The following is a 25,369-nucleotide window of genomic DNA, read 5'->3' on the forward strand; positions in this document are numbered from 1 at the left end:
ACACACACAAACGTAATACAGAAAACTATAAATACAGTTAAAAGGTGAAAGCATGAAGCCATTGACATTTAATTCCGTCTATACATCCGTAAAAACGCTCGTTTTAATTGCGGTGATATGGATTGAAGTTCAAATCACGAACGTGGGAATCACAGCGCCTCAAGCTTTACCGAAAGCCAGAGAAGCGCGCGAATTTTAGTAGAGATTGTCCTAGCGTGGAAAAGCCTTCCGCTAATCACGGGTTGGTTGTGCTGAGAGGTGAGTATCACATGATTGGTTGGAAAAATGTCATTCTACTCGAGCATTTTAGCTATTGGCAGGATTACAGAAGCCGAACGGTTAAGTGTTTGCGAGTAACGTTACGTCCTTAATGTCAGTTCTTCATTGGTTAAAAAACTTGCTCGTCGATTGGAGCAATGCCCTGCCAATCATGCTTCATAGGTTGGTCATTCGCTAGAGGTTACGAACAGCTCTTGGGTAAAAAAGCTATCACTCCAAACGTCGCGTTCTCATTGGTGAGTTTCTCGGAGCCACGTCACGCCGCGAAGCTGGGCTATCTCCTTGCCCCCTTAACCTCATCGTGCTTTCCGTTGGGTTCCGGCTGGCTAGGCCGCGGTTGTGGTGGCAGGCATGGCGGTAGCTGTGCGGGCTCTACAGGAGCAGCTGGAGAAGGCCAAGGAAAGCCTCAAGCACGTCGATGAGAATATCCGCAAACTCACAGGGCGGGACCCCAACGATGTGCGGTGAGACCCTAAGCGGGGGAGCGGGGAAGGGGTTGGGGCGTGGAAGCGGCTTACTTGAAGGGCTGCTTTTGCGGTTGACTTATCACCGCGAGGCCTTCTTCGCGCCTTCCCTTCGGCAACCTATATGGGGTGTCAGTTGCCCCCGTTACGGATCTAAGCAGCTCGGGCGCCTTCTTCCAACAGAAGAAGCCCGCGGTGAGCTTCCTCGGCGATTTTCTTTTCCTTTTTTCCGCGTCCGGATGGAAATGCCCAGAGCGCTATAAAAGGAGGAGCGGGGGAAATTTTGCTTACGGGGTGGGGGTGCCTGGCGGTGCTTCAGTCAAGGGTGCCGGCATGAGCTGGGAAACGCTGCAGCGCTCTGCAAACACGAGGCCTCTTAGCGTTTCTCCTGAGAGGCGGGTGTTCCTTTTCTGTGCTTCCTTCCTGGCGATTAGCAGCATTTCATTGTGTGTCTCCTCCTTTCCAGGCCCGCTCAAGGGAGACTGTTGGCCATCGCAGGCCCTGGTGGAGGTAGGGGACGCGGAAGCCTATTACTGAGGTGAGTGTTGGAGGACCTGCGAGAGGAACGAACTGTTTTAATACCGCCCGAAACTCTTTCGCGGTGTGAAAATTCAGTTTACATTTTAATTAGTTGATGCCAAATGAAAGCATCGGTATCTATTTAAGGCTAGTCAAACTTAAGTCTGACTAGCACTTTTAAACAAGCTCCAAGTATGTGTTTATGATAGTCATAATTAGGTGGCCAGCAGCCCACTGTAAAGTCACCGCTGTGTTACTGTTTGGGATGCTTATCCTTTGTTTGGACTACTATTACTGCTGCCCTGAGAATATTGTATAGGAATAGTTCATCTTCTCTCTAAAAAGGCTTACTTAAGGTTAGTTAGGGAGGAAAATCAATAATCAACTGCACTTTGGATAAGCATACTGGAATTATACAAGGCTCTGCAGAAAAGCCAACACAAGTGACTTCAGCTGATCTGCAGGTTTCTATTATAATTCTGGAGTAGACAAGCAAACAACAAGGGTAATCATTGTTTATAAGCTGTCTAGAATTGCTATGAGCGAATTGGAGGCTGTATAAATTTTCTTTAAAAATCAGTGAAATGCACAAGTGTTGCTGTAGTCTACTGCCATGATGCCACAATAGGGATAGTGTCAGAAGCTTTAGAACCCTGATGCTTTAGTAAATGTGTGTGCGTGGTTACTGCTCAATCAATTATAAAATCTTTATTCATTTTACATAGAAAAATGTTTCTTGGATACTAATAGTAACAGTTGGCTATTTTTAAATACTGTATACAACTTTATAGAGCATTATATGTTTCTGAATGTATGTATTTGTTTAGAATAAGCTAATTTACTGTTTTATGTTAGGCGTGGATTCTCGGATAGCGGAGGAGGACCCCCAGCCAAACAGAGGGATCTGGAAGGGTCGACGAATAGGTAGGTGAGCGGAGAATACTTACAACTTATTTTTATATCTTATATTCAGTATATCTGTTTGCTACATTTTGGATAATTTACTGCCAAGAAGCATAGACTATATACTGTAGAATATGCCCCAGTGACTAGTTTACACACAATGTGTAGCTTTATTTGGCAGGTTTGCACATCACATTAAGCTAGCCATGTATCACTATCAAATTTATATCCTGCCCGACTGCTAGCAATTCTGGGCAGCTTGAAAATATATTCAATTTTTTTTAAAAGACTGCAAACCTTTCAGATGAGAACAAAGGAAAAGAAAGTGGGGCTGAAGAGAAGAAAAGAGGGCTTTGTTACACATGCCTTACACTAGGAAGGGTGGAGGGCTGTCTGAATTTTGGAGGAAACCTAATTCCAGAGGTCAGGCACTGCTGTAAAGAAGGTTCCTAAGTCCCAGCAGATAGCATTGTTAATTGAAGGAAGCTGGAGCACCCCAATTCTGCCAGATCAATTCAGCTGAGTTGATACTATGGGAGACAGGTGATCCCTCAAGTATTACACAAGCCTTACACTAGGTATGGCTTTATAGGTAATGACCAGCATTTTGAATCGGACCAGTGCAGCTCATGAAGCAGAGATTATTTGGGTATATCAGGTCTTTCTTGATATTAGAGATAATTCTTGATTTAAAATTTTGCAATCATTTTATGGTGATTATTAAGCAAATCACAATGGTTAAAGAAATCCATTCTCCATAATGGACAATTTTTGCTAGGAATCAGCAAAAAGGTCACAAATTGTGATCTTGTAACTGCAGATACTGCAACTAATGGTAAATCTGAATCAGTTCTGAGTCAGTTGCCAGGAGAATCACAAATGTAATCACAACTATGTGTGTGGCGTTTGCAACATTTTGTGATGGCTGAAAGTGCTTTATAGGCTATCTGTAGAGTAGCATCTCTCATAACTAGTTATCTATTGGAATTGAGAATGCAAATACTTGTTTTAAAAATATTCCTTCCAAAATGCAATTTAATAAAAGAAATTTATCAGTTAATGTTAAGTGCACAAGTTTGATTATCTCAATTATATTGGTTGCTTTTGACATTTTGTATTGCATTTAGATTGGCTGGTGAACGTCGGACAAGGAGAGAATCACGCCATGAAAGCGACGCAGAGGATGATGATGTTAAAAAAGTAAAGTATATTTCAAATGTTATTGGGAGGTTAAGAATAGAAAAATATACCATGCAAGAGTTGCCTTTGAGAAAATGGGCAGCATAAGTTTAATAAATGAATAGGCTTCTATTAACCTAACTCTGATCTTTTTCTGCAGCCAGCGTTGCAGTCCTCTGTTGTTGCTACCTCCAAAGAGCGAACACGCCGAGACCTTATTCAAGATCAAACTATGGATGAAAAAGGGAAGCAAAGGTATTGCTTGCTCTTTCATGTGATTTTAAATTTTCCCAATTCCAGCAGCAAGAATTAAAAGCAGTTCTATCACTTTGAAGAATGGTAGTATAAGCCGGTAAGAAATGCTGACAGTATTCTGTGCTGTGAATTATGCTAAGCAAATCAGCTGAAACTATTCTTTACTAGATCATCTTTCCAACAAACAGAGCCGCAGAATACCTGGTCGTACATAAGCCAAAATAACTTTTGGTACCCCCAATCTTCCAAATATCAAAGATATTTGATACCAAGAATGGACATTTTTGCTATTTGTTTCATTTCAGCTTGATCTGAACTGAGAACAGATATTTTACAAAATGCCTGTATAACAATGATCCAATCCAGTTTCTGAGTGAAAAATACTGGCAGTACTTAATTAAAATGTACACATAGTCCTCAACTTATGACCACAACTGAGCCCAAAATATATGTTGCTGTGAGAAATTTGTTCATTGAGTTTTGTCCCCATTTTACAACTTTTCTTATTCCATTGTTAAGTGAATTGCTGCAGTTCTTAAATTAGTAATACAGTTGTTAAGTGAATCTGGTTTCCCGGTTGTCTTTGCTTGTCAGAAGGTTGCAAAAGGAGATCACATGACTCCAGGACACTGCAACCGTCATAAATGTGAGTCAGTTGTCAAGTAACCAAATCTAAACCATGTGACCAGGGGGATATTGCAACTGTCATAAGTGAAAAATGGTGATAAGTCACTTTTTTCAATACAATCACTGAATGAACTATTGAAAAGTCGGGACTAACTGTACTAAACATATACTGTGGAATATAACATCCAACCTCGGAAGGATAGAAGATTGATTCAACCTTGAGTGCCATCAGGATTGTACTCCAAACCGTGGGCAATACTGCATTTAACCACTGCTCTCAGAATACCTAGTTTCCAGTTATCCGGTTATCATTTGATATTATATAAACTAAGTCTAATAGTTGCTGATTTTTTAAAAAATATTTTATTTGGTTAATTATTTTTACATGAATTTATAGAAATAATCATATTTATAACTACCAATGCAGCCACAGACGCCTGATATTTTACAACAAGCATTTATATCTACTAGTGTGACCTTGGAAATTTTTGAAAAAAATATATGCATACCTAATAAAATACCTATATTTGTGGTATAATATATTTTCTTTTTGTATTCTGCAAGGAATCGGCGTATATTTGGCCTGTTGATGGGAACTCTTCAGAAGTTTAAACAAGAATCGACAGTTGCTACTGAGAGGGTATTAATTTCACATTTAGTAAACTGTGCAGGAAAAATAATACTTCTGTATAATAGAAAAATACACAATCTGATGGCCATATCAATTACAGCCATGTGTATGTTTTATTTTGAAACAATTTTTAGGAGGACATTTTAATTAACACAGAAAGCAGAATGTGTTTGGTATATTTTTTCATATTTACAAATAAGGATTTGAGATCATCAAAATCTAATTTTAGCAGTAGGGAAATCAGTAGTGCATTTGCCATTATATAACAGATGTGGACGGTTTTATTTCAGTGAAGCAGGAAGTGAGACAGCAAACTCCTGCAAGTCATTAGAAGTGACAGATAAGTCCTATAGATTGTAGCCAGTAGTGCCATTCCACCAAAAGAACAAGCTTCCAGTAAGAGAATTTACTTCCATCTGATTACTGAGCATATTTGATCTCAAGGCCATGTTCACTTGGTTCAGGGGAATTTCTCTATAATTTCCTATGAGTTCACTGAGGGCTGGCAAAGGAAAGACAGCAGGAAAATAAATTTTGCAAACTCCATCATAATATCATTAGAAGAAACATCTGAAATACGTTGGATAAGTTATATTTTTTTCAATTCTATACTACTTTTGATTATGGTATTCTGCTTACAGAACATTGGGGACAATTTTTGTTTCAGTCTTAATCTTAGACCAGATCCTCATCTACAGTATATATATTGGGGAAGAATACTTTTTTTTTGACTTCTAACAAGTTTAGTTTAATAACACTTGTATGCCGCCCAATCCCGTAGAACTCCGGGCGGCTCAAGTGAATTGGTTCAGTTTGTACATTATGATGACTTACTTAAATAAGAATGCTGCTATTGAATTAACTTTAAGCCATTCTGACTTAGCAAAAAAGAAGACAAGAAATTGAGCAGAAACTTGAAGTGCAGGCGGAAGAAGAAAGAAAGCAGGTTGAAAACGAAAGGCGAGAACTCTTTGAGGAAAGACGTGCTAAACAAACAGAACTACGGTTATTGGAACAAAAAGTTGAACTTGCTCAGTTGGTGAGTGGAAATTAAATACCCATGTTTCCCCGAAAGACCCTGTCTTATAATTTTTTTTGCCACAAAAAAAGCACTAGGTCTTATTTTTGGGGTAGTGGGTTGTCTACTGACTCACCTCACTTGTGCGTGTCACCCTCGGCCTCCTTTTCGCTGTTAGAGGCCTTCAGGAATTTCTTCTGAGGCCGACAAGGCTTCCCTGAAGGCCTTCCCTGCAGCCAATAACAGAGCAAGGCAGCTGTCGGGTATGCAAGGCTTGGCTGAAACTGTCCGAATGTAAGTAGTAGGGCAGCTCCTCCACCACCACCCCCTCTCCACCCTAGCTTAATTTTTATCCATGCACCTGGACTGGGTGAGGTCTTAATTAGGGCTTATATTGGGCTCACGTAAAAAATCAAACTAGGACTTACTTTTGGGGTAGGTCGTATTTTTGGGGAAACTTGATAGCTATTGCATATTTGCCTTCTGGATGGCACCAGAAACATAAACATATTTTTTTCAGCAAGAAGAATGGAACGAACATAATGTCAAAATAATTAAATATATAAGAACGAAGACAAAACCTCATCTGTTCTATATACCTGGCAGAATGTGCCCTGCTACCCAGAAGATGTTTGATGATTCCCAAAAAAAGTTAAATGGTATGTTATCTTTTTATTTCTGTATTGCCATAGTAAAAAGCATGAATTTTGATAAAATTGTGCATGTCACACCAAAACAAATCATTCCTTCCATATTGGGAAATTATAAGTAGCTATAAACATGGTGTGTTCAGTTTGTGATGTAAGTTCTGAGGCTCTGATTTCTCATGGGACCATGAGAATTCCTGGTCCGTTCACTATGTTAGACTAAATGAAATAATGTGTAGACTGTTAGCTGCATCTACTTACGCATAGAAGTTTTATTTCATAGATTGGCAATATCTTAAAAACTTGGCTTTTGTGTATCTTAGCTTAAAACATGTACTTCTGTATGCAAGTAGATGTGGCGAAATAGAAAATACGCTGGTCATATGATGAATTAGAGATGGAATTCATGACTTTCTTTCATGGATTATAATTTCTCAGATACTGTTACGTGAACGGAATTATTAAAACTATGAATCTAATTGCTGTTTATTATACATTCCTTATTCTTCAGCACTGTTTGAAAATAGACGCACTGAATTTGCTGAGCAAATTAATAAAATGGAAGCCAGGCCCAGACGACAGTCTATGAAGGAAAAAGAACACCAGGAGGTACAGAAAGAAGAAAAGAAGGAAGACCAGAACAAGGAGCAGGAAGAGGGTAAGGTGGTACAGCAGGTGGAGGAGATGGAGACAGGTAATAAGAGCAATGATATAGAAATGGAAGAGGTAAGGGAAGAAAAGGAGTTAGGTGTTAGTCATAGTGATGGAGAAATAGAACAGGAAGAGGAAGAGCAAAAAGAGGAAATGGAAGTTAAAGTAGAAGAGGAAGCAGAAATTAAAGAAAATGACAGGCAGCCAGATAATCAAACTGAGGAAGTTGAGCTAGTGAAAGGAGAAAGTGAAGGTATTCAGCCAATAGACGGTGAGCAGGATGTAATGGAAATTAATGAGACAGATTGTACAGAGCCATTAGAAAATGAAATTAGCACAGAAGTTGAACCAGAAATGGAATATAATGCACAGCCAGAACAGGAAGGGCCTACGGTTGCCCTGGAAAAAGAGGAACCCAGCAAGCCAGAAGTTGATGCTGAGCCAGAGGAGTCAGAAGAGAAGGAGCCCGAATCCATTCCAGTATCAGAGGCTGAGGTGCAGCCTCAGTCAGAGGCTGTGATTTGGCCACAGCCTTTGCCACTTTTGGAATCCACTCAAGACCAAGCGCCACAATTAGACAAAGAATCTCTAGTGTCTGAAAAGCTGCCTGAAATGCAGGCAGATCAAGTCCAGGCAGTAAGCGTAGAAATTAAGAACAAAATTAGGAGCAGAAGCAGAGGTAGGGCAAGAAACAAAACCAGTAAGAGTCGAAGTCGGAGTACTAGTAGTAGCACTAGTAGTACTAGTTCTACAAGTAGTAGCAGTGGGAGTAGTTCTAGCAGTGGGACAAGCAGTAGTCGGAGCAGTTCGAGCAGCAGCAGCAGTAGTGGTACTAGTAGTCGAGAAAGTTCTAGTAGTTCTAGTAGCAGTGAGAGTAGAAGTCGAAGCAGGGGGCGAGGACATAATAGAGATAGAAAGCACAGGAGGAGTTTGGAACGGAAGCGAAGGGACAATTCAGGAGTAGATAGAAGTCACAAGTCTTCAAAAGGTAGCAGAAGAGATGCAAAAGGATCAAAGGATAAAAGTTCAAGGTCGGACAGAAAAAGGTCTATATCAGAAAGTAGTTGGTCAGGCAAAAGGACTTCACGGAATGAAAGAGACCGTAAATCAGACAGGAAAGACAAAAGGCGTTAACAGAAGAGACCAGGCTGCTACCCTAATTTTTGCAGCAGAAGATTACTTGAGTGAAAAGAGTCCATATAAGGAAGAAAAGGCTGCTTTAATTGCATGCTGTATAAAATCTTTTGAAGACTCTTTAACAGGCAATTGTGCTTTTTACATGATTTTGTAAAAGGTTACTTATCAAATTATGTGAAGATGCAGATGTGTAAAATAAAATATTGAAACCCCTTCATTTTTTAAGTATCCTCTACTTCAAAGTTTCTTGTATATTTTAAAAGGTACATAGTTAAATTTGTGCGATTCAATTGTATCATAAGTCTCTTTTTGTAGAAATAAATGTCTTTTACAGAGGTTTGTGAGAGCCTGTTGCTGCTTCATCTAGCATAGAAAACTTTCTCCTTTTATTGACAAACTCCATGCAGAGTGTTTAAAATTCTGCAGATTAGTCTTTCCTATTTAATTGTAAAGAAGAAAGTGAATTCCCAAATCCCATGAAGAAGCAAGTGCCTGCTTTCATTTAAATTTGATTCAAGCTTTTACTATTGTTTCTTAAGATAACTACAAGTGTATGAGAGCAAAATAAGTACATCAGGCTAATTATAATTTTCTTGAACACATAACATTCTGTTTTGTGATTCCTATAGTTACATAAACCTTGCGTTTCTCTAGGATGATACTTAGTACAGGTTTTTTTTTTAAAGAAAACACTTGCCTTTCTGTATTTTGCTGTATGATAGAAGAATGCCATGTGTATCTTGTAAAGCTAGATTATTATTGGCCATCCAAACCCTTTCAAATACCAGTATAAATGGATTGCATAGTTTGCTTGGAGCTAATGTTGTGCTTAAAAATGCCTGTTGAATGAGAAAACTGAACTTGGACTTTTTTGTAATAAAGCAAATAGTAGTTTAGTTGATATGGAATGGTATTGTTCTGTTTTTAAGCTTTTTATACAATTAGTGTCTTTGTTAGCCTGTTCTGTAATAGTCCAAATAAAGTTAGCTTTATCTACATTGCTTGTATTTTTTTATTATTTAATAAAACATTCTTTATCAGTTATCTGTCAATATGAAAATTCTGGTAATGTGAAACTACTAAAACCTTTAAAATCCATTAAAAGAGCAAGAAATACATACTTTGTTTTTACATTTTAACTATACTTCAGGGAGGAGTTATTTATGTCCGCATTAGGTTTATGTGGCAGGACGTTTTTGGTGAAAGCTGGGAGAAATAGGACCACTAATACTCCTTTAATTATTTAATTCTACTTTATTATCACTTAAGTTTACTTATCTATGTATATTTTTTTACTGTACTAATGATAAGCTTTGGTTAACTCCAAACTTCTGTCTGGTTAATTGTAACCACTCTATTTAAGCTAAATTACACATCCTTATGTGGTAGCACAGTGGTTGGAATGCAATATTGCAGGCTAATTCTGCTGACTGCCAGCAGTTCAATTCTCACCTGCTCAAGGTTGACTCAGTCTTCCATCCCAAGATGGGTGAAATGAGGATCCAAATTGTTGGGGACAATATGCTGACTCTGTAAACCATTTAGAGGGCTGTAAAGCACTATGAAGCAGTATGTAAGTCGTCTTGCTATTGCTATCCTTGATTTCAGTAACAGGTTCACTTGCAAGATAGAGTGTCAAAGCTGCAACCTTCAGTTAGTCTATGCAAGGCATTTTACCACTTTTTCCTGTAATCTAAATACTGATTGGTGACTAAATCATACAGAATTTGATTTTGTTATTCAAGAACGTTCCAATGTCTCAATCTATTTTCAAAAGACACCAATTGCCCAAATACAAGTGGTGTTTCTGTAGAAGAGACTGGCAAACCCAGGAGCAGGGATGAAAAAAGGAATCACCCTAGAATCACTACATAGCTACAAATGAACTAAGTTCAATCCTCTGGTTACCATTCACTCTTATCTAACTAACCAAGTTCTCACCATTAATTGAGAAGTTCCTATGTACGTTTTAGCAATAATCCATTAAGTTGAACCTTCCTATGTAGCTCTAGTCTTTTGCACCTGACAGTTTGCCATATTTAACAACTCCCCTGTTGGTTGCCAAGATTCAGGATCACACATATGTTCCAATTCAGAAGATTTATTGCTCAAGCCTATACACATGATTCTGGTCAACTAAATTGGTGCTAGATAAAAGTTAATGGAATTCAATGGGGGGGGTGGACTTGGAACATTTGTGAACAGGTAACAATTCTAGGCTGAGTCCTTGCTTCACACTGCCCTCTCCTCCCCCTCCCCGCCTGCTCTTCATCAATTAATTATAAAGGAGCTTGGGATGTTAAAATATAAGCCTGCACAGGGCAAATAACCAAATATAATAACATTACACTTTAGATAATCTTTTCCAAGCCTTGGCATATCATCACATTATCTGATGGATTATGGTACATTTCTAGCATTTATGGTTGTCTTGGCAAGTAATTTGTACTACGGTATTTCTTGGCTATGGCCAGAAGAAATTCACTCACTCTCCTCACAAATTAAATTGTCATTTAGACGTAACTATAAAACATGAAGGCAATTGCTCCTGCCATACAATTGCATAGAATAAATTATGAGTAAAGAGATCTACAATATGGCTGCCTTTCTTGTAACTAACTTTTGAAGTCAAAACGTCCAGGCTGTGGCCTACTCGCAACTGGGTGGCATGCTGCTCAACTCGCATGAGTGTTGAGCCGGTACGCATGTACATGTGAGTTGAACTGCATGCATGCGCACAAGTCTGCGACATACGCAGCCCAGTTCCCCTCCGCCCACCAGCTAGGCCACCAAGTCACAAAGGTTGGGGACCGCTGGTCTAAATGACATTGCACAAAGCTATAAACTGCTTCATGGTGAAATACTTTCTCCGAAAGGTATAATATTACCCAATCTGCAACTACTTTTAAAATCTGCTCCACAACCCACAGATCTTACTTAGTTTCAAATACTAACTACTCATTTTCTTGCTAAATATACTGTTTAAGCAAGGTAAACAGTTTGAGAACCAAATGAGAGAATTGCTGCCTGCAATTTTAGGCTTCATTATTAACATTTTAAAAGTCAACATTAGCACTTTCAACATGGCAGTCTAGGCATCTTTTTTAACTGCAGGGAAACATTTTTCTATTCTTCGCCAAGACCATTTCTTCTGGTATATGAGGTCTTGCTTTTTCAGCAAAAACATAGAAAATGCATTCTGTGAATTTTTGAAAACACTGGGAAGTTTTAAAACAGATTCAAACTCAACTAAGAAGGAGTATGTAATCCATAAATTTGCCACTTAACAGAGTAACAGTTGGAAGGGACCTTGGAGGTTTTCTACTCCAATCCCCTGCTCAAACAGGAGATCATATACCATTCTGGACAAGTGGCTGTCCAATCTTGTCTTAAAAACCTCTAGGTGTGGAGCACCCACAACCTCCAGGGTAAGCCAATCCACTGGTTAATTGTTCTCACTGTCAGGAAATTTCTCTTTAGCTCTAGATTGGATCTCTCCTTTATAAATTTATTATCCTTCTTGTCCTGCTCTCTGGTGCTTGGGAGTGTAGGTTAATCCCCTTTTCTCTGTGACAACTCCTCAAGTACTGGAAGATTGCTATCATATCCCCCCAATCCTTTTTGTAGTTTCCTCTAGGAAGGTTTTTATTCCCATTGTTTCAAGGCTGACACAGCCTGGAGCAAACGGAACAGGGAGGGGGGTGTAGAGATAGCTGGGGTATTGTAGCCTAAATAAAATTCTTTCCCCTGGGAATCAAGGATGTTGGTGCAGGTGTTTGAAAGGTGGAGACTGAGGTCACCTAGCCACTGGGACTGTATGCTGATTGGACCATGTGAGTAGAGTGGTGGTGGGGGAGTGACAAAGTTTTAACTGGGTGAAAAACTGGTGGGAACTTAGACCTGGTTTTTCATCAGGAACATGCCAATTTGATATGTCCCAATAAAATGTTTTCTTTTTGTGGGGAAATTGCCTGCCTCTGAGTTCTTATTGAATGGGATGTGTTATTTGGAACCCTGACACTAGCACTTTTGGAGTACAATCATCCACCAACTGGAAGTTCTTCTAAAAGTTTCATGTAGTTTAGTGATTAAGACACCAGGCTAGAAATCAGGAGAGTGTGAATTCTAAACCCACTTCAGGTATGAACATCAGCTGCTGACCTTGGGTCAGTCACTCTCTCTCAGCCCAACTCATCTCACAGGGTTGTTGTGGAGAAACCACAAGAAAGCAGGAGTATTAGGTATATTTGCCACCTTCAGATATCTTATCTATAAAAATAGAAGTACAATAAACATAAATAAAAATACAATTTCAAGATGAGCATCCTGAAAGATGTAAAATTCTTCTGAGCCCAGATATATGATGCCTACAAAATGATGTATGAAGCTATTAACTTTATCAAAGAAGGAAATGAATATTATGTTAAGATTTCTTTGAATCTGAAACTTCAATGTAATCTTCAAAGCTTTTTGTTTCATTGTTTGGGGAATCGGTTAGTATAATGCCCTGCCAATCTCACTTGGAACTTCTGTATTGACTAATGAAAAGGTAGATTTAAATAGGAAAACAATGGAACCTTGGAGAAAGGCAGTTGAGTACTGTTGAAAGACAGTTGAAGAATAGACAGGAAGCAGATAAGAGTGAAAAGGCAGGTCAGAATTTCGTAAAACTTTGTAACTGACTGATTAGCTTTCTTAGATTGTTCCTTGCTCTTTTATTTGCAGTAAAAATTCTTTAATCAAAAAATAAAAACCAAGCAAATCGATCTCAAATCCTATTTGGATTTTTGAATCACTGGTAACTGAATATTCTAGATGCATCTAAAAGCCTTTTTTCAAAATTTTACTATACTTTTATGGAACAAACATGTAATCTAATCTCAATATGTTCTGGGAAAAAGATTTGCAATTGGAGATAATCAAGATGAGAATAAAGCATTGAAATGGAAAACAGTGGCATCATTTCTGTCTAAAGTAGAGACGATATTCTTCAATTATTTAATCAATGAACTCTCTGTAAATTAGCATGCATGAAGAAATAAAGCATCTCTGTAACAGCTGCAGAGACATATTTTCATCTGTGGGGTTCATTCCACTGTGCCATTTTTATCTTGTTTTTTTCAGATATTGATAAACTCATATGTTAAATATATTAAACAGTGCACAGTTGCACTGTTAGGTTAGGAATGATGAGGAAGAGTGTTTTTTAAATCTGTTCTCTTGGGTGACTTTTTTTCTTTTTCTATAATGTTGGGGGGGTTGTGCTTTCTAATTGCATGAATCATTTTGGAATTGAAGTGTCTAGAAATTTAAAATAAAATAAGAATTCCTTGGGATCAATAGAAATATTATATCTAAACACTTGGCAGTGTTTGGTTGTTGGCCAGATAAGCTGGGTGTAAGTAAACAATGGAAAAAAGAACAACTGCTTTAAAATGTTTAGTAACAGAATAACAGAAGGGACCTTGGAGGTCTTCTAGTCCAATCCCCTGCTCAAGTAGAAAATCCTATACCATTTCAGACAAATGGTTGTCCAATCTCTTCTTAAACCCTCCAGTACATTGATACAGATACAGATTAACAGAGTTGGAAGGCACCTTATAGGTTATCTAGTCCAATCCCCCACCCCCCAAGGAGACACTACACCAGTGGTTCTCAACCTTCCCAATGCCATGACCCTTTAATACAGTTCCTCATGTTGTGGTGACCCCCAACCATAAAATTATTTTCGTTGCTACTTCATAACTGTAATTTTGCTACTGCTGTGAATCATAATGTAAATATATGATATGCAGGATGTATTTTCATTATTACAAATTGAACATAATTAAAGCATAGTGATTAATCTGCCAATCTTGGTTTGGGAGAAGATCAGCCAGGCTGGGATTTTCCAGGATAAAATGACCTCCCTGTCTGCCTCCAGCAGCAGTTCCTGGTTTACATGAGTTTCACTTTATTAAGTTTACTTTTTTTACATTCTCCCCCCCCCCAGTTTTCTTTCTTTCTTATCATTCCTCCCACCCTTTTCTTCTTTATTTCTTTCCATTCCTCCCTCCTTTCTTCTTTCTTTCCTTTCCTCCCTCCTTCCCTTTTCTTTCTTTCTTTCTCTTTTCCATTCCTCCCTCCCTTTTCTTCTTTCTTTCCATTCCTCCTTCCCTTTTCTTCTTTCTTTCTTTCTTTCTTTCTTTCTTTCTTTCTTTCTTTCTTTCTTTCTTTCTTTCTTTCTTTCTTTCTTTCTTTCTTTCTTTCCAGTCCCTCCTCCCTTTTCTTCTTTCTTTCTTTCCATTCTTCCCTCCCTTTTCTTTCTTTCTTTCCATTCCTCCCTTTCTTCTTCCTTCTTTCCTTCCTTTCTTTCTTTCTCAAGAATCGTTACAACCAGGAGTGGGAGCGCGTAGCAGTTAATTCATGCGATCAATTGATTTAACACGGATTAAGAAGTTGCCCTTTAAATGGGATTTTAAACAGAGGCTTAAACTGCATCGAACTGTGCTTCCGTCCTAAATGGAATTCCTCAGGACAGAAGGAATGGGTGGGCGGGGCCTGTCCTTCCCTCCGACCTCTCCTGCCAGCCCTTCCCGGGGACCAAAAAGCCTCTGAGCTCAGTTTAGCCCGCAGGACAGGACCAGCGGCAGGGGCGGCAAAGGCAACATCCAGGCCCAAGGCGTCTTGAATCCCAGCATGTGCCTGCCTGGGCAAGAGCCTATCCCGCTGGCTGAAGTGGGTGGCCCAACTGCCCCGCCGGTCTCCTGCTCTCTGGGCGCCTTCAATCCCCTGTGCAGGCGGCAGGGCTGAAGCGGCACTGCTGACCATGCTCACTTCGGATGTCCGTCAGAGCCGAGGCTGATCTGCCACCCAGAAGAACCTGTCTCTCTCCCCCTTCCGCGCCTCGGCCTTTCTCTGGTGTGGAGACCAGGAAGGGCGGTGTCTGGGTGGTGCCCGGAGCAGGGAGGAGGCTGCTTTGCCATCTGCCGCTTCAGGATGTGCTCTTGAGCATGGGCGATGCCAGTGGAGGTGGATGGTCTTAGGTGAGCCCTGTGAAAGGGTCGTTCAACCCCCAAAGGGGTCACAACCCACAGGTTGGGAACCACTGCCCTACACCATTTTTGACAGATGGCAGTCCGGTCTCTTCTTGAAAGCTTCCAGCAATAAAACTCCCACAACTTCTGAAGGCAAGCTGCTCCATTGGTTGCAATGCAATCTTGTTCACATTAAGTTGAAGTCAGGTATTTTTAAATAGATGGTCTGTTTTTGTAGTTTATTTCAATTAGGAAGTATGGCTGTTCTCTATCAGTTTATATACATACATACATACATACATACATACATACATACATACATACATACATACATACATACATACATACACACACACACACACACGTGTGTGTGTGGGTAGGTTTGTGTATATATGCATGCAGATTGATGCTTAGGTCTTGGTAGTATAACCAACAATCAAAAGAAATAATTCAGTGAACTGACTCCTATACTAAACTGAAACTACAGTCCTATTATTCATGCTTAATTGACAGAAATAACCACCAAATGTGGAATAATGCCTAAGTGAATTTGCCCAGGTCCAGGGTCATGCTCTAAAAGAAAAACATACGGTAAATTCAGTCATAGAGCTTGAAAGTATTGGAAGAAATGTTTTTCTGGGTTCAGCTCCAAGTGGGGAAAAAGACACTGGAGACATGGAGTCTGCTTGGAAAGATGGTTTAATGGTGAACAGGATCACATGGCTTGAGCCCTGAACAGAAAAGGTCATCACATGCTTCAATGTTGGGTGAAGAAGAAAAGAGAGTGCAAAGAAGGGGCTTGCAGGTTTTTTTATAATCTGTTCGGCCCCACCTATCTGTCTCCTGTTCCTGTGTAAGCAATGTATTCTGATTGGTTGTCAGACTCCCATGGGGCCATGCAGGGGCAACTCTCTAGGCTGTGTTTTGAATCTAGGTTTGGTTGAGTTCTCAGATGCCATGTGGTGAGTGGGTAAAGGCTAATCATGCCTTAATCCCATCACTCTGGAGCTGAAGGGAAGAACTCTTTATTATGTAAAGGGACTGGCTTGGGCATCTTAATGGCCCATTGACAAAAGGGATGGGCAGGAAGCTGCAGGGAGCTACTTTGTTTTTAAAACATGTTTCTCCCTTTTCACATCCAGGGAAATATAATATTCTGCCTTTTCAATATTTCCTAAGATATTTCATTTTTCTAGGAAAGGGATGGGTTTTAACTTTCTACAAAAGGTAGGGATTCAAACAACTACAGAACTCAAACAATAATCGGGGGGGGGGATCATATATTAATCTTACTAGAAACATTTCTTCCTATAATGCACAAGTCACACAAACAATTTTCATTTTCAGATTAGTATACTGGTAAAGCAGGATTTTCTAATTAAAATAACTTTTGGGAATACGTTTTTTATTTTAAAACCGTAATCTATGTATTGAACATGGTTAATTATTAAAGCAGGTCAGCTGACTCAAAACACTGTTGAAAGGGCATTTGTGGGAGCAGAGTCTAAAGAACAGAAGAAAATGAATTGACGAGTTCTTTTTATCTTTAAAAGCTTATTATCTAAAGAAATTGAAAAACTATTCTATTCATGAGACTCTAATTTTTAAACATTCTTTCAGGAATAACATTTTTAAGAATGTTGAAGATTTTAGACATCAGTCTTACACTATTAATTCTTTCATTTTCAACAAACACAAAGAGTACTAAGGTGCTTTCAACACAGAAAAAGTGTGGAGATTCAGAATGTGAAAGTAAGTACAAAGATCTTTGTTTTAACTAAGTCTATTCAATAGTGTAGTTACACTGCAAAACTCTACCAATATATTTAATTGAAAAACTTTGGGAAATTAATTTGAAAAGTTTAGCTACTAATTTGAAATTATAAGGAAAGTACTATTGATGTGCCACTTTATGAAAGATTAATTAATCATTTTCTAACATGAGGATGTTTTTTTAAAAAGGAGTCATTTGCTGAGATTATAAATAATATAACTCTTTTCAAATGGCAGCACATTCTCATAGTTCTATGAGAACTTGATGGCGTTCCAAGAAAGACTAAAGGCAAAAATAATAATTAGATTAGAAATCAAGCTCAGCCAATTTCTTTTATCACAAGAGCTTAGCTTCATGATATGGAGCTCTGTAATTTTTTTAACAAGTTCCATAGCCTGAAAAATTACTGCTAACAGATTTGAATTTATAAACTTCAATAGCAAACCTGTTAACAGACCTTAGAAATAGAACCTCACAACAGCCTTAATTGTATCCTTCTATCAACTAAATAAGTTAATAATCTAGGTTTAAATATGTTTTTATTAATATTAATTATTGGTAAATTTATAGAGCATATAAGAAGATTATATTTGGCTAGCTTTCTTTTTTAGTATTTCAGTCAAAACTGTTAAGAGTAAATACATTACTAAAAAGTCCTCCAACATTTTTATGCAAGTTACTTAGTTTGCAAGCAGTAAACCCTATTAAATCAACCATGCATACTTGGAAATGTCTACATACACAGCCCTATTAATGAATATAAGCTGTACAATGCTATCATAAAATCAAAAGTTGTTTCAACGAAGTATTAATTTAAGGGTGTGTACATTTATACAATCACATTATTATAAGTTTTTTTGTTATTTTCCCTTAAAAGATTTCAGTTTGCTTTTCAGTTGAATTGTACTACTTATACGTTATATTAAAGATAGAAAAAAATCTGACATGATTTATCTTGGGGTTTTTTACAATTAAAAAAACTTGCATTTTAATAGGGGTGTATAGACTTTTTATGTTCACTTCTGTATAGTAGTAAGTGATAAAATAATTTTGGGAGGGTAAAGTATCTTGTCAAATAATATCTACAGTCCTAATAGCAAAATAGATAGAGTAAATTACTAAGTAAAAAAAACCTCTTATTTATTTATTAAGAAATTTTATATGGCTGCCAAACTCATTCCCAGTGACTCTATGATTGTTTGCTTCTGGTAACAGAATAAGTGTGGATAATTTAAGATTAAATGTTAAACCAGGATCATCTGTCACATATTACATAAGGAGAATGTGTTTGTGTTTCAGCGCCCATGCAAACAACAGCACCTTAAAGCAGCTGCATCTTTTCCCAAGATCACATTAATGCTTTTCACAATCCTGAGAAGAAATACACCTGATTTAAAGAGTTGCTGTATTGATTGCTGCATTGTATGGATAAATGCTTGGTTCTGTGTTTGTTAAATAACATGAGAAAGTAAAATATTGCCTTTGTTTTTAATTTTTACCCAGCAACTATGAGCAGCGTGTTAGCCATTAAAGACTATACTGGGCCTGACTGCCGCTACCTGAGTTTCAAAAGTGGGGAAGAAATAATGGTATACTTCAAACTTTCCAGGGAAAGGGAAGATTTGTGGGCAGGAAGTGTAAGTATTAATCAGCAATTTGCCTGAGAATGGCTAGTTTTATTTATAATATGACTACAACTTTAAGGGTTTTAAGACAGTTAGGGCGGAGGGAAGAATTGCCTCATCTTGCAGACAGGAGAGAGAGTTTTCAAAATTGTGTGAATGTTTTAAATGGTTAGATGGAGCCATGCTTGTCATTTAAAATTATAAACTAATCAATAATATATTTTTGGTTTTGCGGAATATTTCTATTTTTTGGGCCATTGACCTCAGTAATCAAAAACAATGAAGAAAGAACCAGACTGATGTATGACACAGAAATAAAGTAGACTGTGACCCCAGGAATCAAGAGATTTTAAAAGTTGGAGAAAACATATTTAAAAAGTCCCTATTTCTTTCCAGCATTCTTATTTTAGATTCTGTAATAGAAATTCCAGGATATTTTAGGTCCTAGACAAAATATACTTTGATGTAACACTTTAAAAATATTCCTACAAAGAGTTATTTGCAGCAAGCACATAAAACTCTAAATAAACTCTGTATAAACAACCTACTGCTTAAAAGTAATTGCCTCTATTTGAAAGATTTTTTTTTTAAATCATAGCATTTTGAGCTCCGTTCAAAACAGGAAGCTCTGTCTATAGGCAGAATAAAAGTTCTACTGACTCCATTCATACTCAATTGCCTACCATGAAAAGTCTTGTTTTTTAATTTATTTTTTTATTACCTGGTAGTTGGAGAAGGACTATGTCCTTGATTTGAGGGGAGTGACACTCAGTAAGCTAAAAAAGGGGGCACAGACCCCTTTTGATCTTTGCTCCTAGTAAATACCTGAGTATAACCATGCAGTTGTCTTGACAAAATAGTTTGCAATTGCCTTTGTTGGAAGAAATGTCCTTCTGGATTCAGTTCCAAGTGGGGAAAAGGACACTGGAAACATGGAGGCTTGTTGGAATTCATTCTGGATGTTTGCGTGCAGGACAGCTTCGGCTGTCTGAAACACACATACACAGGGATGCAAAAACATTGCCTAACGGTCATAACTCACTATGCAGCCTTTTGTAACAAGAACTGTGTGAGCCTACTCCCACACATGCCCTTCCTCCCCCCCTATGCTGTGCTATAGCTTTCTGTTCCCTCTCTCCCCCTCCCAATGCCATGCAGCTTGTAATCTTCTGTTCCCCCTTTGCCCCCCTTTGCCATGATGTGACTTTCTATTGGTTTATTTCTGGAATGCTGTGAACTTTTCATTAGCTTATTTGTGCCATGTGTGATTATGACGCTGTAACTAATTTTTTCTAATAAAAGAGCCCTTCGAGGATCCTTCGAGGCTTTTGCTCATCCCAAGGAATTTCGTCTGGTGTTTTCCTTTTGATTAGGCAAGGACACATGAGCAGCCCACCAGTGTGGCGAACAACGCCGCAACTGGTGACCCCCGACGTGATCTTGCTGATCAAGCACGTCGTCTCATTTGGCACCCCCATTGCTTACCGGCGAAGGAACGCCCCTTGCATACCAGGACCGGCCGTCGCAGACGGAGCATCCTCCCAATCGTGAGTTATGGGGGCAGAATTCTCTAAGCCTCAGGTTGCGCGCCTCCAAGAACTTAGAGAATTGGCCAAAACCTCAATATTAATCTTAAAAAACAATGGGAACTTTCTCCCCATCCCTTCGAAAAAAGACCTTACTGACCTTCTCAGGTATATTTATCAAAATTGTCCCACATATCCTGATAAGGGCTCAATTCGGATAGCCACTTGGGAAAAATTAGGGAAGTATTTCCATGACCCTCCAAGGGCACCAGGGAAAATACTTTCCACTTGGCGGATCGTCATGGAATGTTTAAAAGTTCATGAACAAGCCGTGATGGGGGGACCAGACACTCCCCCGCCATATTTGGAAACCTTTTCACTAAATTCACACTCTGAATCCAAAGCTTTCTCTTCCCTTGTATGCATGCCTTTGTCACCCTCAGCCTTTGAAGCTCCTCAGCATTACATTCCTTTAAAGGACGCTTTTGCCTGCTTTCCAACCTGACCCCCACACAAAAGGCTGCTTCTTATCTTCCTTCTTATTTCAATCTCTTGGCAAGTGAATCTGCCTGGCTCTTCCTATTTTCTTCCGGTGATTCCGGCTACCTCTATTTCATTACCCTTTACGATGCCACTCTTGGCTTTTCCTCATCGTGATTTCATGTCTCAAGGAGTTCTTGTTACTCCCTTTCTTACTGACTCTTCTGCTTTCTCTTCTGTTGCTTTGATGATATTTTTATGCCTGAGTATCTGAATCCTTTTTTTCACAGATGTTTCACAGAGCAATTGATCTGTTTAGTAACTGATTATTTTACCCCCTTTTTAAACTCTGCCTGCAAGCTTTCTACCCTCCCCAAGCCCCTCCCTTACCCTTAATCCCCCAACAATGTCTTTTCTGTTTTCATGTTTTTCAGATGTTAAAAAGCTGTTAATAGTTGTCTTTTAAAAGAAAAGTAGAGCTCGAGCCCCACCCAGATGCAAATGATGTGTTAATAAAATATCTATATATCTTGCTCTTTAAAACTATGCCAGCGTTCAGCTGGGAGAGCTAAGAGTTTGGACCTAACCCTGGCCAATGCAAACAATGTGGACAAACATCTCTATACATTGTCTCTATAAATCTTGACCTTTAAAACTATGCCAGCGCTGCTGGGAGATCAAGATAGAAACGGAACATCCCAGGGAAAGATAGATATTAACAATTTAGTGCTTAAGGAGATAGAATGGGCATAACTTCGAGCAAAAGTAAGAAATTTAGTAGGTAATGAGGTAAATGATTGCTTTGCATGAAGAATGAATGAAATGGGATTTTTATATGTGAAGTTAATCTACACAAGCAGTCTGATTGCAGTGCAAATGTATGTTGAATAGTGAAAATTGGTATGGATGTACTTTGATTTCTTTCATATAAAGAAATAGTAAGTTGCAAAGTTGTTTAAAGGTATGTGTGTGTATGCTTGTGTGCTATCATTTCCAAATTTGTTGAGAGAATGCAGAGTGGAAAAAAGGAGAGATTGTAGAAAGTTAACACCCAGCCCTCTCCCAAAAAATGTAATATCCTAGGAAATGTTGAAAAAGCAGAATATTTCTCTGGCTGTGACAAGAAAGAAACAGGGGAAAGAGAAAGTGGTGAAAGAGTGGAAAAGAGGAAGAAAGAAAAAGAGTGAAAGAGACAGAAAGAGACAAAGAAGAGAGAGAAGGGAGAAGGAGAAAGTGACAGAAGAATGGAAAAGAGGGAAAGAGAAAGTGAACAGAAACAAAGAGATAGAGGATGAGAGAAACAGAGAGAGAAGAGAGGAAGAGGAAAGATATACCCCACAGCCCTTACAACACCCCTGTGTTTGTTATAAAAAAGAAATCTGGTAAATGGCGTTTTTTGCATGATTTAAGGGCTGTTAATAAAATTCTCCAGCCCATGCACCTCCCGACCTTAGATTGGCTCTTTTGAAAACTGTTACCTTGCAATGGCACACTCCATATTCCCCTCTCCCACTTCCTCAGGCCATGACTATTTTTGCTGACGGAAGCAAAACCTATGGTGCTTGTGCCTGGCAGGAGAATGGTCGGTGGTGTACAAAAATTACCCCCCCGCAGACTTCCGCTCAGCATGCGGAGCTTGCAGCCTCTATTTTGGCTTTTTCCACTTTTCCAAATAAACCCTTTAACTTGATTTTGGATAGCCTCTATGTAATCAATCTATGAGGCCTATCTTTCTCCCTCATTGGAACTACAATTACTCTCACTTTTCTTATTTTTGCAAAAGTTAATTTCTGCTATCACACCTTGGGATAGCCACTCTTACTTTCATCAGAACAGAAAAGCGCTCATAAAACAATTTGGCCTTACGTCAGCGGGGGCATCTGCAATCATTCAACAATGCCCAAATTGTAGTCGACAAGCTCATTCCCTCCCTATGGGAGTTAATCCCAGAGGGACAGAATGTTGCCAAATTTGGCAAATGGATGTGACTTAATATTCATCCTTTGCTCCTTGGAAGTATCTACATGTAATCATAGATACATTCTCTGGCTTCTTGTTTGCTACCCCACAAGGGGGAGAAGCCACAAAACATGTTATCAACCACTGCATTCGAACCTTCGCATCGCTGGGACGCCCAAAAGAGATAAAAACAGACAATGGGCCCGCTTATACTAGTGCAGCATTTGCTGCTTTTTGCAACCAATGGGACATTGTGCACAAATTCGGCATTCCATATAACAGCCAAGGACAGGCAATGGTTGAGCGCGCTAATCAGACTCTTAAGCATGCCCTTGATCGCTACATTGAAACACAGGGGAAAGCACCCCCTAGCCTCCCAGCTTTGCAAAACATTCTTAATCTTTGTCTCTATACATTAAACTTTTTAAATCTCACCGGTCAGCCACCTTCCTCAGCAGCAACTCGTCATTTCGCAGCTCCACCTTCTGCTGACACTCTTCGACCACCTGTCTACTATCGCTGCTTGCCTGACCTGACGTGGCGAGGACCTGCTGACCTGATTACCTGGGGAAGGGCTATGCTGCCATCCAACTGAAAGACAAGGTTCTTTGGATCCCAGGACGGCACGTAAGACCATATTTGCCCAAGCCACCTACACAAACACCTACACAAACACAGAAGCCGCCTGACCATGACCAACCAGCAGGAACCACAGCTTGAGGCTGTCTCTGTCTCTGACCTGGAGAACAGGGCAGAGCACCCTCCACCTTCCACTCCCCCGGAGGAAGTTTCCAAGCCTTTGGACTGCAGACCATTTTCACATCACATGATTATCTTTGCTTTATTGATGGTCATTTTGTTTTTGCTTATCTGGGTTGGGGAATGTCAGGCAGTTCCTGCTGGGGCAAAGGATGTCTCCACCCCACATCATCGGCCCAAACGCACAATGGATTGGCGTGTAAATGAGTTTCATCTTCTTATACATAACCTTACCCGTATTAACAATCTGTCTGATTGCTGGGTTTGTACGCACGGCCCTGCCTCTAACATGCAGGGCTGGCCCATTCTAGCCTCTGGAACTTTAAACCTCACAGGCTGGAATGTTACTGTACTATATTCCACAAAAAGTAATCGTGCACATACTATCTACGATTCTGCCCAGTATATTTTGACACATCGGGTTTTACCCCCTCTTGCCCCCATCTGCATTACATGGTGGAATGTCTCGCATGAAGGTTATGAAGCAATAACTATTGGTGGTATCACCAAGCAAATCCCTTTGCCCCGCTTTTCTGTTGGTGATTATCCCCACTGCAATGCTACTTTCAAAATTACAGAAACTGGCTACGATTGTTCACACTTATCATTACCTGAGCATTTTAAGTGTAGAAAAGAAGATAGTATAGTCATAGATTTATATTCTAACAGGAGAGGGATGGTTGCCTTTAACAGAGTACAGGAACAAATCTGGGGCCATCATGGGTATTATTTGTATGGGTTACCACCTGGCCTGTACTGGCTTTGTGGTCATTGGGCTGGGAAGGTGTTGCCCCCTGTATGGAATGGTACTTGCACTATTGGAACTCTGGCACCTGCTGGAATCTCAGCACATCCCATGTCTCAACCCGATAGTGCCTGGGAGAAACAATTTGGGTGGGCCAGACAAAAGAAAGCAATCAATCCAGCTTTAGGTTATGATCCTGACAATACCTATCTGACAGAAGGTGAAAGATTTATTGCTATAGCCCTACCACTCTTGGGTGTCGCATGGAACATTAAACAACTGCGTATCTTATCTGCTCAAATGGAAACCCTAGCTAACACCACGATATTTGGGCTACAAGCCCTGCAGGCAGAAGTTGACTCTTTAGCTGGAATTTTAACTCAACATAGATTAGCTTTGGATTACTTGTTAAGCAAGGAAGGAGGCCTATGTGTTTGGTTGAATGCTACCTGTTGTCATTATTTGAACCAGTCCGGAGAAATTGAAACCAGTGTGGAAAAATTACATGATATTGTTCAAACAGTTAGACAGACATATAAGGCCTCGGACTCCTTGTGGGATTGGCTGACCTCTTGGCTACCTAATTTTAGCTGGTTGGGAAATACTGTCAAGACCATTATAACCCTTGTTGCTTTGCTGATACTGTTGTGCTGCTGTATTCAATGTGTACCCTCTTTATTTGCAATGTGCAAGAATATACTCTCTAGCTTGGCTCCACAGAAGAAAATTCACATTGTCAACCACATGGAGTTACATGAACAGTCAACCCCTTTCATGGGGAAAGATCCCTTCCGCATGCCCAGCGATGAAGAGGGAGACGCTGCTTTTTAAAACAAAAACAGAGGAGATGTTGGAATTCATTCTGGATGTTTGCGTGCAGGACAGCTTCGGCTGTCTGAAACACACATACACAGGGATGCAAAAACATTGCCTAACGGTCATAACTCACTATGCAGCCTTTTGTAACAAGAACTGTGTGAGCCTACTCCCACACATGCCCTTCCTCCCCCCCTATGCTGTGCTATAGCTTTCTGTTCCCTCTCTCCCCCTCCCAATGCCATGCAGCTTGTAATCTTCTGTTCCCCCTTTGCCCCCCTTTGCCATGATGTGACTTTCTATTGGTTTATTTCTGGAATGCTGTGAACTTTTCATTAGCTTATTTGTGCCATGTGTGA

At 39.5% G+C, this 25,369-nt stretch overlaps 2 protein-coding genes across 4 annotated transcripts in view; both read left to right on the top strand.

The window, feature by feature from the left end:
- The first annotated feature begins 549 nt into the window (after window positions 1-549).
- Window positions 550-9,308, top strand: PNN (pinin, desmosome associated protein). The gene is made up of 9 exons (XM_014054174.2): window positions 550-743; window positions 1,210-1,281; window positions 2,118-2,186; window positions 3,293-3,365; window positions 3,505-3,599; window positions 4,791-4,866; window positions 5,741-5,896; window positions 6,396-6,534; window positions 7,034-9,308. The coding sequence occupies exons 1-9, from the start codon at window positions 631-633 to the stop codon at window positions 8,305-8,307; spliced, it is 2,067 nt and encodes a 688-aa protein (XP_013909649.2). The 5' UTR covers window positions 550-630; the 3' UTR covers window positions 8,308-9,308.
- A 7,539-nt stretch (window positions 9,309-16,847) lies between these two features.
- MIA2 (MIA SH3 domain ER export factor 2) overlaps window positions 16,848-25,369 on the top strand; it is a 57,541-nt gene continuing 49,019 nt past the window's right edge. Inside the window, exons 1-2 of one of the 3 annotated variants that reach the window (XM_087723945.1) lie at window positions 16,848-17,078; window positions 18,604-18,737. In XM_087723945.1, coding sequence (XP_087580071.1) covers window positions 16,964-17,078; window positions 18,604-18,737 — 249 coding nt within the window. In that variant the 5' untranslated portion in view covers window positions 16,848-16,963. The remainder of the gene's footprint in view (window positions 17,079-18,603; window positions 18,738-25,369) is intronic. The other 2 variants (XM_014054150.2, XM_087723951.1) reach the window with 2 other exon arrangements.

Source organism: Thamnophis sirtalis, unplaced genomic scaffold, assembly GCF_051295495.1.
Source record: "Thamnophis sirtalis isolate CommonGarterSnake01/CBP01778 unplaced genomic scaffold, rThaSir2_p1.2 scaffold_1, whole genome shotgun sequence".
Taxonomy (NCBI): domain Eukaryota; kingdom Metazoa; phylum Chordata; class Lepidosauria; order Squamata; family Natricidae; genus Thamnophis; species Thamnophis sirtalis.